The 14,734-nt window shown below is 33.7% G+C and overlaps 2 protein-coding genes across 2 annotated transcripts; one reads left to right on the top strand and one right to left on the bottom strand.

The window, feature by feature from the left end:
* Positions 1-6,675: 6,675 nt before the first annotated feature.
* On the top strand, positions 6,676-9,274 carry LOC108226724 (probable transcription factor KAN4). The gene is made up of 6 exons (XM_017401716.2): positions 6,676-7,465; positions 7,552-7,628; positions 7,847-7,883; positions 8,118-8,262; positions 8,585-8,693; positions 8,914-9,274. The coding sequence occupies exons 1-6, from the start codon at positions 7,036-7,038 to the stop codon at positions 9,061-9,063; spliced, it is 948 nt and encodes a 315-aa protein (XP_017257205.1). The 5' UTR covers positions 6,676-7,035; the 3' UTR covers positions 9,064-9,274.
* A 1,141-nt stretch (positions 9,275-10,415) lies between these two features.
* LOC108225549 (protein JINGUBANG) lies at positions 10,416-12,248 on the bottom strand. The gene has a single exon (XM_017400442.2). The coding sequence runs from the start codon at positions 12,012-12,014 to the stop codon at positions 10,638-10,640; it is 1,377 nt and encodes a 458-aa protein (XP_017255931.1). The 5' UTR covers positions 12,015-12,248; the 3' UTR covers positions 10,416-10,637.
* Positions 12,249-14,734: the final 2,486 nt, after the last annotated feature.

Below are 14,734 nucleotides of genomic sequence, written 5' to 3'. Positions count from 1 at the left end.
TCTTACAGGTTCAGCTAATTTTACATAATGTCTTACAGATCCAATTTAGCTAACGATTATAACCAACACCGTTGGAGATGCTCTAAAATGATCACAAAAGCAAGCATCTTATAATTTCTTATCCATGTAATTTTAATTTAATCCAAATTCCAAATCTAACCAAGTAATTTAATTTCTAATGTGGTGAGGTGCATGGTAAGGTTACGACTATGAGGGTGCCCTTGTGATGATACCTTGTTGAGAGGGATCAAGTGTTTGGGCTTTGTGTATGAATTGGGCTTATGATCTGCTTAAGAGATGTTACGGATGCATTAGATTTTGACAAAATTAATTAGGATTAGCCCGGATGTTAAAACCGTAGAATGCGCAATCCGCAATATTAGTACTCGCTCACCGATCCGAGTGATTAATAATGCACGTAATTTATTTTCAAAATATATCTATATATATATATATAAATTTATACATTAAATTTTTTTAGAAGAAAAAAATAAATAATTTATCAAACTAGATTTTATGAGAATATTAAAATGCGTGCCGAGCCTTCGTCCTCCAATGTAGACAATTGAGAGGACGGAGGAAGCATATTTTTTAGCGTAAACATGTGATTTTTTGATAAAACATTTTATATATCAATTTTCATTTGTATATTACATATTATTATATATTTATCACACCAAATCAAATCAAATGTTTATAAATACCGGTTATGTAAACTTACACACACAAGTATCTGTATTTTATATTTATTCTACAAATCAGTTGCGGGGGTTGATACGGCTGAGCGAATTTGACGTACAACCCAAAAGCCGTATATTAGTTTCGTTTCAAAATAAATTACGTCTTTGCATTTAAAATATTGTAATTGTCCGGTAATTCCTTCAATAGCAATGCCATCTGATTTAATCGATATACTCTTATAAATATTTATTATTATATGCTTCTTCTGTTACGATATTAGTTTTAATTTAGGTGATGATCCTCGCAGTGCTCGCCAGCAGTCCGCGCATTTTTATAGTTAAAATTCACACCCCCTAAATGGGTGTCAAGACGTTTCGCATTTACATAAAAAGTTATTAAGTTAGGAAAATAGGAAAATATTATGAAACCTTTTGGGTCAGTTTAGAATAGATGTCTAAAGAAGATTATAAATGTCTAATTGATTATTATCAACAATATATTAAATTTAATTTTTATAATTCTAATTTTAAAAATATAAAATATAAAAACACAATAACTATATTATATTTTAGATATTTTAATAATATAGAAATATAATAAATAAGAAGTACCGAAAAAATACTTGAGGTAGTAAACCTGAAAATTAGACTGGACAAACTACAAAGTATGTTAAATAAAAAAGTATTAAGAATCAGTCAAGGAGAACATATGTTCGATCATACTGGAACATCCGGCGGTTTTGCTGAGAAAATGTAGTTATGCAGTAACACTGAAAGCGATAATAAGCCTCATAACCTCAACGTCAGGTTGTCAATTTGTTTATGCTATCTTTGACCGGCTCTAACTACATTATACCCAATCACTATAATGCCTTGTAACTTGTAAGTTACCTGTTGTTCCCCGATTGATGAGTGTTGTCGTATCAACTGGTTTCTTTAATATTTTTTTTTTTTTTTTTGTCACAGGTTTCTTTAATCTGTTCCACCAGAGCATTAACCGAAAATCACATTTTTTTTCAAAATTAATAGTTGCATACAGAATGTGGTACTGTAAATAGTTAGAACTAGTTGCCGTTTATAAGAAAAATTTGCAAAATAAGAAAATGTTCCGTGCATATTCACCTGCCAACCATAACAGTAAATTAAGTTCGATTTTTCAGTGTGTTCACGAGGACATCATGATTATGGGCATCAATCTCGTAAATATGTATAAAAAAATTCTACTTAAGTAAAAAGTAGTAATCGTTAGTAGTACGTAGGAGTAATAAACTGCACATAAACACATACGACAAATGCCCGTTAAGTTTCACTTCTGCCGTTATTCCCGCGGTTCACACACCGCGCTAATCAATTCGGCATTGATTCTTGTAATAATGAGTACTATTATCTTTTCAATTTTTCATATCTTAGCTTTTGTCCTCCTCTGTTCTACTCGCAATACAATAAGAAAATGAAAAAAAGTTCGTCAAATTTCAAATCAAGCACCTGCGAATCACCCTAATCATATTACCGACAACTACTAGAAAGAAATGGGTGAATATTCTTCGTTTTTGAGGTACAATAATATACCAGAAAAAGACAGACCATATATACATTTTTATACTCAACACTATTTACCACAACTTCTTGTTGCGTAGTTAAAATATTATTGTATCACAGGAACATGTTAATCAGTATTAACTTGTATACTAACTTTAGCACAGAAGCTTGTAGTTTATATGTTTGGTAAACGTTGTCAAGTGAGTACGAGTGCCGCATGCACGTTGGCTCCTTGTCGAGATATCAACCAATTGTTTAGTGCCGTTTCATATCTTTATGAGATGCTAAATCTTTTTCCAGGAGTAAGTATGACAAACACAAGGAATAAGAAGAATAATGTAAAGCATCTGAAAACATGTATAACCAAACATATAGGGGCTTATCAAACCGGTCATTATTCTTTTGCCTTAATCAGTGTTATTCCGTTTCTAATTGTATGATGTACTTTGTGCACGTAGTTTAAAATACTTTGACCATATATTTATATTTATTATTTTTAAAGTTTTATTTTTTTTAAATAAAAACATATAGCCAAAATTTTAAAGTATAATTTTTTTTAAAGAAATGATTATCCTAAGTGCTTGGTCAAAACATTTTGAAATGGGTGTAAAAAATCAAAGCATTTATTTTGAAACCGAGGGAGTATATTTTAAGATGACATTGTATCTTTTTACAGTCACAGGAAGGAGTTTCAACTGATTCCAGAAGCTTTTCACACACATGCATGTATATCATGATTTTTTTTAATTGACTTGAGTACGGTCGACCTAGAGTTAGAAATGGGTAGAATGTGGTTTTTTGAACGATTTATTTCATTTTTTTTGGTTAATTTTAATAAAACTATTTTATCATCTAAATAAACAATCTAAAAGGTTTATTTTTATTTATATATCTTTAATAACTCATAAATCATCTATAATATGAAATTATTTAAACAAATAAATTAAGTTAGACACTTATCAGTTAGAATGTAAATGATAAATGAATTCAATTTATAAGTTATTAAAAATGTCTGGATAATTATATTTATAAATCAATTAAATGTGAGGTAATTTAAATTTATAAATTAAAAAAATCAAATTATTAACATACCGCAAAATTTATTAATGAATAAAATTTGTTACATATTAAAGATTATTTAAGATTAACCGACACATAAAATATTAATAAAAATAAAATATGAACACATGCATAAGTAATGCACCCGCGGGCCAGTAGCGTAGTCAGCAGAATGAAAAGAATTTAGACTTCTCGTAAACCGATGGATCTAGAGCGGATCAGCCGCTGACCACTGGTTTTGGAAACATTATAATAAGCGGGAGAGAATAATCAACCCTTGGCGTTTATCAAAATGCGTTTTGTGTATACTAACATATCCGGGTGATCCGGGTACCCTTCTACTCAAGTACCGGATCATATTATTTTTAGCTTGTCCAGATTTGGGTCCGGGATCGTTTTATTCGGATATATACCGATCCCGGGTATTTGAGATTCGGATCTAAACCGGATATGATCCAGTATCGTATTTTCTATTTTTTAACCGGGTAGTTTATGATCCATCGAATATGAGCCGGATATGATCCACTAATATCAAATATCATTATTATTTCAGTTGTTTAAATAATTATCATTTAGTCTAAGTAAACATAATATTATAAAGTATAATAATTTTAAATTAAAACTTATACTTATATGTGGTATACGTCATTTATTAAATATATATATGAAGATAATAAGCATGATCACATTAAATAAATCATATTTTATGAAGATATAAACTTAAATAAGATATTACAATTTTATAAAATGATGACTATTTACTTGCAAATATGATGGCGTTAAATATAATATGTATATGAGTTTGAATCGAATATGAACCGTGGATCATATTCGGTTATTCGGGTAGGATCATATTATGAAAAATAATATGAGACCGAATCTGAGCGGGTATAGGTGTGCTCGTATCCGGGATCATGTATTATACGGGCTTAATTTTTCCGTCAGATTTGGTTCGTTTTCAAAACGGATATGAGACATGTATCATATCTTCGAGTCGGATATGAGCCGAGACACCGGATAGTCTGTATCTACATAGAGCCCTAAGGGCAAATCCAACAGTGGCCTAAAGGTCCAAATTTGGGCCAGTTTCGGCCTAAATCTTCCCAACAGTGGCCTAAATCTTGGTCCAAATTTAGGCCGATGAATAGTACTGGCCTAAATTTAGGCCGGCACTATTCACCGGCCTAAATCTTTTTAATAATATAATAATACTTTTTATCTTTTGTATATTTAGTTAATTAATGATTATATGTTAATATAATTATTAAATAGTGATAAATTATATTCAATATATTTTCCTTAAATAATTATATATATATTAATTATGAAATATAAGAAAATTAAACACTATTAGAATAATTCAAATTAACAATACATTAAATATAAGATAAAGATTAAACATAAGATATTTGTGGGAACAATATATTAATTTGGAGTAGTATTGAATCTTTGTAATTTTTATTTTAGTTAATTAAGTAAAATCTTAAATTTCTTTCTTTGTTTAAATGTAATGTTTTTTCTAATTTAATAAATTTATTGAGTTTAATATTAATATGAAATCTTATATTATTATTAAAAAATTAGAATAATAATATAAAAATAGTTAGAAGAATAAAATATTGATATATGAATTTGGACCAAAATTTAGGCCAAACTGTTGGAATGGAAAGATAGTTCGATCTAAATTTGGATCAAGATTTAGGCCAAAAACTGGTTCCACTTGGAGATGGTCCAAGTGTACATGGAGTTATTCACATTTCCTCCTCCGTTAACATATTTCCATCTACGTTTGCACCCACGAGCAAGTGGGTACGGGCTCACTGAGCGGACTAATAGTTTGGTTTGGTTCGCTTATGATCAGGGCCGTAAATCGACGTGGATCATCCGGTATCTCGATTTATATTCGGTTTTTAAATTTTTATTCAAAAAAATTTAAGATATAATTTATGAGAGTCTTAAAATGTGTACCGTCTCATACTTCTACATAAATAATTGAGAGGACATACGAAGTACTCTTTAAGGACATAAGTATTATTTCAGGAAATAAGCTCTTTACCACTGAGTTATCCAACAGTGCTCGAGAGAGCGCTACTCATTCACAACAAGATTACACATCCCACGTAACTTAAGTTTTCCTTGCCATAAAACTATAGCTAGTATTTGTATCCTTTAAATCCTCGCAACCGTCACTTAAAATGAGATTTTTACAACATTTTTTAGTGTAAACTAAAACTTTACATTAGTATCATGTGTATCGTTTGAAATATAAAAACAAAAACCGGAGGAGTGATGGTGCAACTCATGCTGTGTTATCTTGCAAAATTACCATTATATAAAATTATCTTGTATTTTATCGTGAATCGTTTTAGAAAAACGAAAAAAAGAAAAATTACAAAATATGAAGACCAAGAGAATCATATAAATCCAGTAGAAAATGGAGAGGAGGGGACATGTTCAGATTGCATGTGATCTGACTTCCGAGAACATCCTTATGTCGCCGGAGTCCCAGCCACTTTCTGACAGCCATTTCTCTTGAGATCGATGGCTACCATTTTATATCACTGTTGTCAAGTTATATGAAGTTGTGAAATGGATTTGAAATAAGAACTTCGTACGCCGTACACTCTTTTCCAGCGATGGATCATGGAGGCATGATTTTCCATCAACAGGAGGCTTTTTATATATGTATATATATTTATGTACTTCAGATAAATTAAGTTGGAAAAATATAAATTCATTAATATCAACGTCATTTGAATTTATTGTATATATGTGTGTGTTTTTTTTTTTTTGAGTTCAGACACAAAATTTCAATAAAAGTTCAAATCTTTAACAAATACACTGATAAAAAAGAAGGTGCATGTAATCACTCTTCACAACAAGATATAAAATTAGCTACTTTAACTATAATATGAGCTGCTAATTCGCTGATCTTTTTATAGAATAAACACAATCGAATCTTAAGTCCTTTAAAGTTTCAGAACAATATGCTATATATTATAGCCCTGAAATAAGAATCATCTTTGATCTTACTACGAATAAATTATAGTTAAAATGAGATCGTTTGACTAATTTTTTTTTGAATAAATTACAGTTAAAATGAGATCGTTTGACTAATTTTTTTATATAAATAATTACTTATTTGTGAGAAAAAAATACATAAAACTCTATTTTTTTGAGATAGTCTCTTGATTTTTAATTTCAAATAAGAACTTTATATATATTAAACACCTATTTACGATCCAGTTCTACCATGACAGTAGGTGGCAATATGCTAACTGAAGGTAAATATCCCAGCACGTAAATCAATAATACACCGAGTATATAATTGGAAAATAAATCATACTCCTACTACAAAAGAAGACGAGAAAAGTTTGTTTGGACTGTGAGAGAGAATATATTTTTGATAACCATCAAACAGTAGCCAGTTTGTTTTCTCAAATTCCACCCATCAATTCCCTGCAAGAACCGAACCGCCCCTCTAGCACTTGCTCTCTGGACCAGCTGCTCCTTTTTTAATTTTCCCTCATCGAATCATTCCTGTCCTGAAAACATAAAGCTATAGTGGATTACATGTATTTATATGGGAGTATGTAGCAAGGTCTTTGATCGGTCTGCATCCTTAAATTCACCAGTCATACTTTTTAAACCCTTTTCTTCTCCATACATTTCATCATCACCATAATAAGTTTTTACCTTTTCTTTTGACTCTTTAAGTCTCTCTTTAAGCTTGTGTGGCGTTTTTCATTTTTATAAAATGACGAGTGCTGCTACAGCTTCAACTGTGCCTGACCTCTCGTTACAGATTAGCCCACCCTCCCCGTTAGCTAAAGATCATATCGGATTGATGGTGAGGGAATCAGCATATAGTGACCGAAGCTCCGCGACAGATTCAGGAAGTAGCGGAGGAAGCGATTTAAGTCATGAAAATGAAACGAAGGCTTTCTGTGACAACCTTGATCTGAGTTTAGGTTTGGAGATGTTGGGGCCTAATATGAATTCGCCAAGGCCTCTACAAGACAATGTTCGCCATTACAAACCGCGTATTTGTTCACGTGAGTTCAGAGGGGGTTCGAGAACGATGAGCATCGGGATGAAACGAAGTGCTCGAGCTCCCAGGATGAGATGGACTTCGACTCTTCACGCACATTTTGTCCATGCAGTTCAGCTCCTTGGCGGTCATGAAAGTATGTTTTCACATTTTTATTTCATATATATCATATCGAGAAATTTCATTTTCATCGCTTAAATTATAATCTTTAAAATGTCACAGGAGCAACGCCAAAATCAGTGCTGGAGTTGATGAATGTCAAGGACTTAACATTAGCTCATGTGAAGAGTCACTTACAGGTGTGGCCAGAGTTGTATATATAAATCCACATAAAACTCAGTAGCTCATTGAAATTTATTCTGATATTAATTTGTGAATTGATTATCATGGTCATGGGCATGATTATTGTGTGTAGTGGAGGGTTGGGAGTAAAAAGAGTAGCGACAAAATGGCATCTAGCTAGAGATTTTAATCGTAGTGATAGATTTTCTAATCCATTGTGTTCCGATTCATGCAGATGTATAGAACTGTGAAGAGTACTGACAAAGTAACAGGTATTTTTTTTTTTTTCTCTGTCCATGATGACCCCATCTCATTTCCTTCCCATCTAATTCTCCTTGTTTGCAAGCTCCATGATCAAGATCCTTTTTCTCAAATATGATCACATTTAAAATCATTAGGATAAAATGAGCAGACTGGCGTCGTTTTGTAAATTAATTGTTTTAGTTCTTTGCGGGATGTCTGACAAAGTGATGACAATTGAGTCTCCATGATTGTGAATGCTGCAGGCCAAGGACAGACAGAAATGGATCTGAACCAAAGGAAACATATAGGAGAAGGAGAAGTTGAGGCTTGCGACAATCTGCCTTCGAATTCAATAAATCCATCATTGCCCTCACTTTCGATTCCAACTAAACTACAAAAACTGCAAAGGTGAGGGACATGGTATCTTACATATTTCAAGACACGGAACAAAAAGGCAATTAACTCATTATTAGTCCTTGCTACCAAATTGTCGAACTTATGATTTTGTTGAATAATGTCGTGAAATCTGCATTAAAAGGTTAAGGAAGACATCTAAATATCACATAAGGTTTTGTAGGTGATCAAACTAGTAGTTTTGTGAAGTAACAGGTTTGTACTATGTAATGCGATAAGATGAGCTTCGTCGTATAGCTTGATTGACTTCAAGCACATAACAATTCATTCTAATAGATACTTACTCGGCCTGTTTCATTATTAATTTTACCTACAGTTTGAGCAGAGATTCTTTGGCATCATTGTCAGAAACAAACGAAAGGGGCCATTCACATCAAGAAAATTCTTCAAGTACTTATCTGGCTTCCCAAGAAGATGATAATAAGGTATTAAACTACTCTATGTAACTAAGAAACGGCATTCTTGTAATTCCCATACTTGACCAATCCATTTGTGTCAAACTTCAGTTCACAAATTTGTATACGATTAATTAGGCTTATCATCCCACTGCATATATTCTCTATTATCTGAGCTGATCTAACCATAATGGTGCTGACCTGCATATATATAAATGGTTAATAACTTAATATTATGTAAATTTTACAGGTGAAAGAAAATGAAGAGGTTGATGCTATGCATCAGCTGGAAAAGGAAAAGATGCTACTAAATTTGGAGATCAGCCTGGGGCGACCGATCTGGCAAAGTAATGGATCTTCAAGTGGCCTCATCAGCCTTCTCAACTGTGTTAGACCTTAGCTAGTTATAGCATATCTCCCTCGAAATCTCTCGCTTGTTCTAAAAAATGGACTTGTGTTTGTTTCACCTTCACTATATTATTTCCTCTGCTATATGAATCCAGAACTAATTATTAATCAGTTATAGAATCAGTAATAAAATTTCACCTCAGACAGTTCTTGTAGTTGATAAGTATGATATTATGATTGAACATGCATGTAAAATTCTTAAATTACATATCTATGTTTCCACGCAAAGATAATTCAGAATTGTGATGCAAATTAACTGCAAACAACACCACTGATCATGAAAATAAGGCTTTATTTATCTGTCTGTCAAGTGTTGGATAGGAGGAAAATAAGGCTGAGAAATAATATCAGTTATTTTATATGAGTATACAGGTTGATATACTCTTAATACATTTCCAATACTCTGGTACATCGCCTGATCGCCAGTTAGTTATGACAGCCGTTGTTCGACATGATCTCCAATTCATATGATTTTGCATCAAATTCAATTGGGAAACAAAGGTGGACTAAGGACTATATATATGTAGGAGGGTCAGAAAATTTCATTCTAATCCAATCTGATACCATTTCCTGACATAGTTTGATATTTAAGTGATGTTTTCTTAAACAATTGACCACAACATCGTATATTTTGCAAATTTAACTTCTGGTGAATAGTTTTGGTACACGCGAACACACCTACATCAACGTAATCTACAGAAGGCATGGAAGGTATCAAATATATCAATTTCTATCGACTTGATTGAATATAATGCTTATTCAAAGATCACTTATACGCATCACCAGAGACCAGAGTCACCAGAATTACGTGTGTATGCTTTGAGTAGATGAAGGAGGGTGTTTGCCTAAGCTATTTTCGACTTTTAAGTTGAAAAATGTATGTTTGTTTAATAAGTCAGAAGTCGGTGTAAAATCGGAAATATTGGGGAATCTGTAACTATCCGGTTTAGTTGCGGTGACTGCTGATATTATTAATCGTTTATTAGATATATTGAAAATGTGTTATTATTTAACCAAAAATGTGTTATTACGCCTATCTGAAGTCTGAACTCTGGTTCTGATCCATTTCTGCGGCTTTAAGGTAGCAACCACATTCAACATATTTCATACACACGAGCAATCACACGTCAACATAACCACACACAGGTGGGAAGATCCGTCGCTCAGGTGCGGTAGCACACACATGAATATTAGTAGTACTAACTGAAAGTTCTGATTAAGCTTCTCATAGGAGTATATATAATGATCTTCTTTTTTTTTTGGCTAATTATATATCAATGATCTTTAAGCGGTACACAAGTAATGTACAAGACGCTTCTTATTAATTAAACGCATCAAAATCAGTTATAAAAATAATAAGCATCGTTGATTGGCATTTGGTGTGAATACCATACACAATATTGTGAATAATAATAGGCCACAAAAGGAGAATATTATTCCTTACGTACTCTACAGTCTACTCCTAGCTAAGCGAGCCCATCTCACATCCATGGACCACCAATTGAAATCGCAATCACAATTCACAATTCACAAGCATAATGGACCTCAAGGATTTCAATATGGATTTCAATATTTTGCAGATGGAATGGCCCCCCATCTAGAAACTCCATGTTGCTGCATCTCACTCAACTCAGGAGATTGCTCTGATACACTCCATACTTTGACCGACTTGTCTAAACTCCCACTATAAACTACCCATTGCTGATCATCTGTTTCGGATATGGCCTCATCCTTCTCAACCGCTAAACATTTAACAGGTCCGGTGTGACCCGTTAAGACGGAGAGGCGAGTGTGAGCTGAACCCTCCAATTTCTTCCACACACAAATTGTCTTGTCTGCTGAGCCACTCAGCACCAAGTTTCCAGCAGCTGCAAGACACAAAACAGCTAACCTGTGTCCCTTAAGGACTCCGCCATGTGACAAATGTTTCTCGCAATGCCAAAAGTTTAGCACGCCGTCTGAAGAACCGCAGTACAGAACCGAAGTTGTTTCATTGAAAGCTAAAGAAGTTACAGCACACTCTTGACTCAGGAGTGTTTGTACAAAAATGTGTTTTGTGCCTTTTTTATATGCTTCCCTTCTCCACACCTTGACACTCCCATCCGCTGAGCCGGTGAAGACCGTGTCATTCGCTCCAGTGACAATAGAATTGACAGCGTCTTCGTGGGCTTTCACGGATTCAAGGCACTTAGAATTGTCTACTTTCCATACCTTGAATGTCCTGTCCCATGAAGCAGAGTAGAGAAGGCCTTTTTCCTGGTTCATGCTCAGCGAAGAAATGGCATCGCCATGTTTGATCCAAACAGAAGTCTTGTTCCGCTTCACCTCCACGTAGTTCTTGGGCTTGATTGAGCATCTGAAGATGTCCATAAGGGTGGGTAATGTGCCAGAGAGTCTGTGGACGTTAGGATTCCTAGCCTGGACTTTCCAGACCCGGACCTTGCCATCTTGATGACCTGTGAAGATCTTGTCACCGCAGATAATAATGGCCTTAACCAGGCCACTGTTGCACTTAAAAGCCGAGAACTCTTTCAAACTCTTCCAGACTCTAATGTTCTTGCTGTCGGAGCCTGTGTACAAGAGATCACGAGTGGCTGCAAGCGAGTAAATGTGACCTTCTTCGCGGACAAGGGAGCCCGTGAGTGCAATTTGAGGAGGTTTTGTTTGGGGCACATCTGGATTCTGGACTGCAGCAAAGTTGGACCAAGGAGTGAAAGGCGAATTATGGTTCCAAGGCGACATCATGATGGGGGAGCCTTCCCCGCTTAACCGGGCTTGCTCATAGGCACCGAAACCGCCTTTCGTGTCAGAGAAATCATCGTCGATTTTGGTGGTGGCGAGAGAAATGTTGGCATCCAAATGCATCATGTTGCCTAATTTTAAAGGCGAGAGAGACACTCCTCCCAACCTCACACTAGTCAGCCTTCCTTTGTCTTCTCTCATCTTATTTTCGGAACTGGATAATAAACACTGTATGTTCTCCCCTAAACAAGTTCACAAGAAATGATTTCGAAGATGTTGAAAGAAAAAGCTGTGGGAGGCCGGGGGAGAAGAGAGAAAATTGGTGAGTTATCGTAGAACAAAGGATGCCAAAGGCGAGAGAGGCATAGAAGGATTTTGGGGTTTGAAATATCAGAGTAATAGGATAGTCGTGTGTTGTGTCATGTGTGTGGCAGTTTTTCTGTTAAATAGATGCATGCTCCAGATATTATGTCCGGACACACCACAATCTGTTTAGTGTCACTTTTTTTATTAGATAAACAAATCTAAATATATTCAGGCAATTTTAGTGTTTGGAAATATGTATATATAATTTTTACATATTTTATTATATATTTATATGAATACATTTGTAATTAATAGTTAAAATATAAAATATTTTGAATTGCGAATCTATTTAATTGACAAATTAAAGAAAAGAACAGTGATTTAGCTGTGTAGAATTAAAAAGATTCTTTTTTTAGATTAAAATTTTGAATATCAGAAATGTTGATTTTTTGTTCTAGCATTATAGTTCTTTAAGCTTTAAACCCATCCGATTTTGTCATGTTTGTTCATGTTCATATGAAAACCTACATATAGAATCCCGAGCTCAATATGTATTTGCATTTTTGCATTGCAGTATCCAGTCATTGTCACCTTCACATTGTTGCTATTTTATTGTCAGCAAAATATTTACAGTCTTTAAAGAAATACCCTGATATAGCTATATCTTAAATATATAGAAACTTATGTGTCGAATTTCTATGCAATTGTCCTCGTAATGGAATTTGATTTTGATCGCATACATTAGTATTTTACCCTATTCAAATTGGTTTATGCCGAGAAATATGATCTTGTCAACACCTGATTGGCTGATTGCTGATGGATACTCCCTCCGTCCCTTTTTATCTGTCCACTTTGGAAAAAAAAACACATACCAAGGAATAATTGATTGTATGAACTTTTTCATTAAATACCCCTAATTAATACCTTGAAAATGGTGGAATACCCCTACTTTATGTCTTGAAAACATGAATTCAACCAAGTTTTAAATAAGTCAAGCCTTGAAAATTGAAATTATGGAGATATATTTGAAAAACTATCATTAAATTAGTTTTGAAAGTATAAATGGACAGATAAATATGGACAAATTTTTACTTCCAAAGTTGACAGATAAATAAGGACGGAGGGAGTATTAAATTGGGTTGTAGATAATAATTACTCATAAACATGTTGGATTATTTCTCCAACAGTCACAAGTAACTACTATTTTAACATACTTAGCTATGAGATTAAAATGCTATTAGGAACGTATTGACGTACATTACTTTTTCTTTCTCGAGGCACTTTGATTTAACTTTGTCACTACTCACATGCATAGACTTTGTTTTACGTTTTTAAACACTGGTCGATAGGAGTAAGATTTTCCGTACTGCTGAACACCTGTTCGGATATCGTTAGTTCCTTAATTAATTTCCTCACACAATTATAGAATTATGATCTCAGTGCGGTTCGAGTCCCTAACTTTTTGTATTCTCCTAGTTACCTGCCTAAATTGATGTTTATTAGACCAGTGAAATCAGGATATTTAGAAGGTCCGGAGCTGAATGCATGATTTACACGAATATTTAATTTTTAAGTCAGTTGAGACTAATTTTTAAAACAGATAGAACGCTAAAAATAATAAACAATTTTTTTGAATTAGGATTTTGTTGGGTTGGACTATTTTTGTTAGGAGTATAATTTTGCCAATTAATCTGCTTCTGAGTTTCTGATATATAATAGCTCAACATGGTTTCATTTAAACCAACCTTGCAACAATTATACTCTTACATAACAATCCTCAAGGAGGCTGATTAAATTAGATATAGCATGCAGTTAAACTTAGGTCACCGTTAAGTAACCAGCACACAAGATTATATTTCCTTTTAAAGAAACAATAAGAGATCGAGGACTATTCATATTCATCAGTTTGTACAGTCGCACCCGTTTTCAAATTGTCGTTCCATCAATCGCTTAGGTTGTGTTTACTTGTAGTGAATGGAATGGAGGAAAAATGGAATAAATTTTGTACTCAAAAATAGTGTTGATCAAAGAAAATGTATATAATTATCATTCCGATCTTATTATTTTAACTATAACTCTAACCCACATGTTTTGGAAGTAATGCTCATTCCATTTTAATATCATGTTTTTTCACAACCTTTTTCACAAAAAAATCAACGACATTCATATTTTGTCAACATTATCTCATACTTTTTTCTTTCTTCTTAAAACTTCTATATAATTTTTCATTCCATTCTCCCCTCATTTCATTGCATGAAGTGAACACAGCCTTAGGGTCATAGATGTTACGAACTTTCCGATGTTCATTGCTTCTGGTTGAAAACGGTTACAAAAATGATCTCTGATCTCTTAATCGTAGACGACTAATATTCGTACAAGTGAGTGGCTAAGAAATACATCAAAATAACAATATCTAAAATCGATAGATGGACAGAACTTAAGGGTATTCTGTGGGTGATGAATCGTCAATGCCGAGTCCAAATTCCACCGGAAATTAATTACATAAAACAAAACGGATTCTAGTTGCGGTGGCCGGGCTTCTGCTAGAGTACAAAGCCACTGCCATCAGTATATTTGCCACAATCACACGGCAATATATCCTAACTATGTGCACC

This window comes from Daucus carota, chromosome 6 (assembly GCF_001625215.2).
Source record: "Daucus carota subsp. sativus chromosome 6, DH1 v3.0, whole genome shotgun sequence".
NCBI lineage: Eukaryota > Viridiplantae > Streptophyta > Magnoliopsida > Apiales > Apiaceae > Daucus > Daucus carota.
The sequence above is the reverse complement of the archived record's forward strand: the minus strand, read 5'-3'. Positions and strand labels throughout refer to the sequence as shown.

Bases quoted from the DNA above. Each gene is read 5' to 3' on its own strand.
- LOC108226724 (XM_017401716.2), top strand. From the start codon at position 7,036: ATGACGAGTGCTGCTACAGCTTCAACTGTGCCTGACCTCTCGTTACAG. The intron at 7,629-7,846 runs GTGTGGCCAGAG...CGATTCATGCAG, and splicing joins ATGTGAAGAGTCACTTACAG to ATGTATAGAACTGTGAAGAG. The intron at 8,263-8,584 runs GTGAGGGACATG...TTTTACCTACAG, and splicing joins AAACTACAAAAACTGCAAAG to TTTGAGCAGAGATTCTTTGG.
- LOC108225549 (XM_017400442.2), bottom strand. From the start codon at position 12,014: ATGAGAGAAGACAAAGGAAGGCTGACTAGTGTGAGGTTGGGAGGAGTG.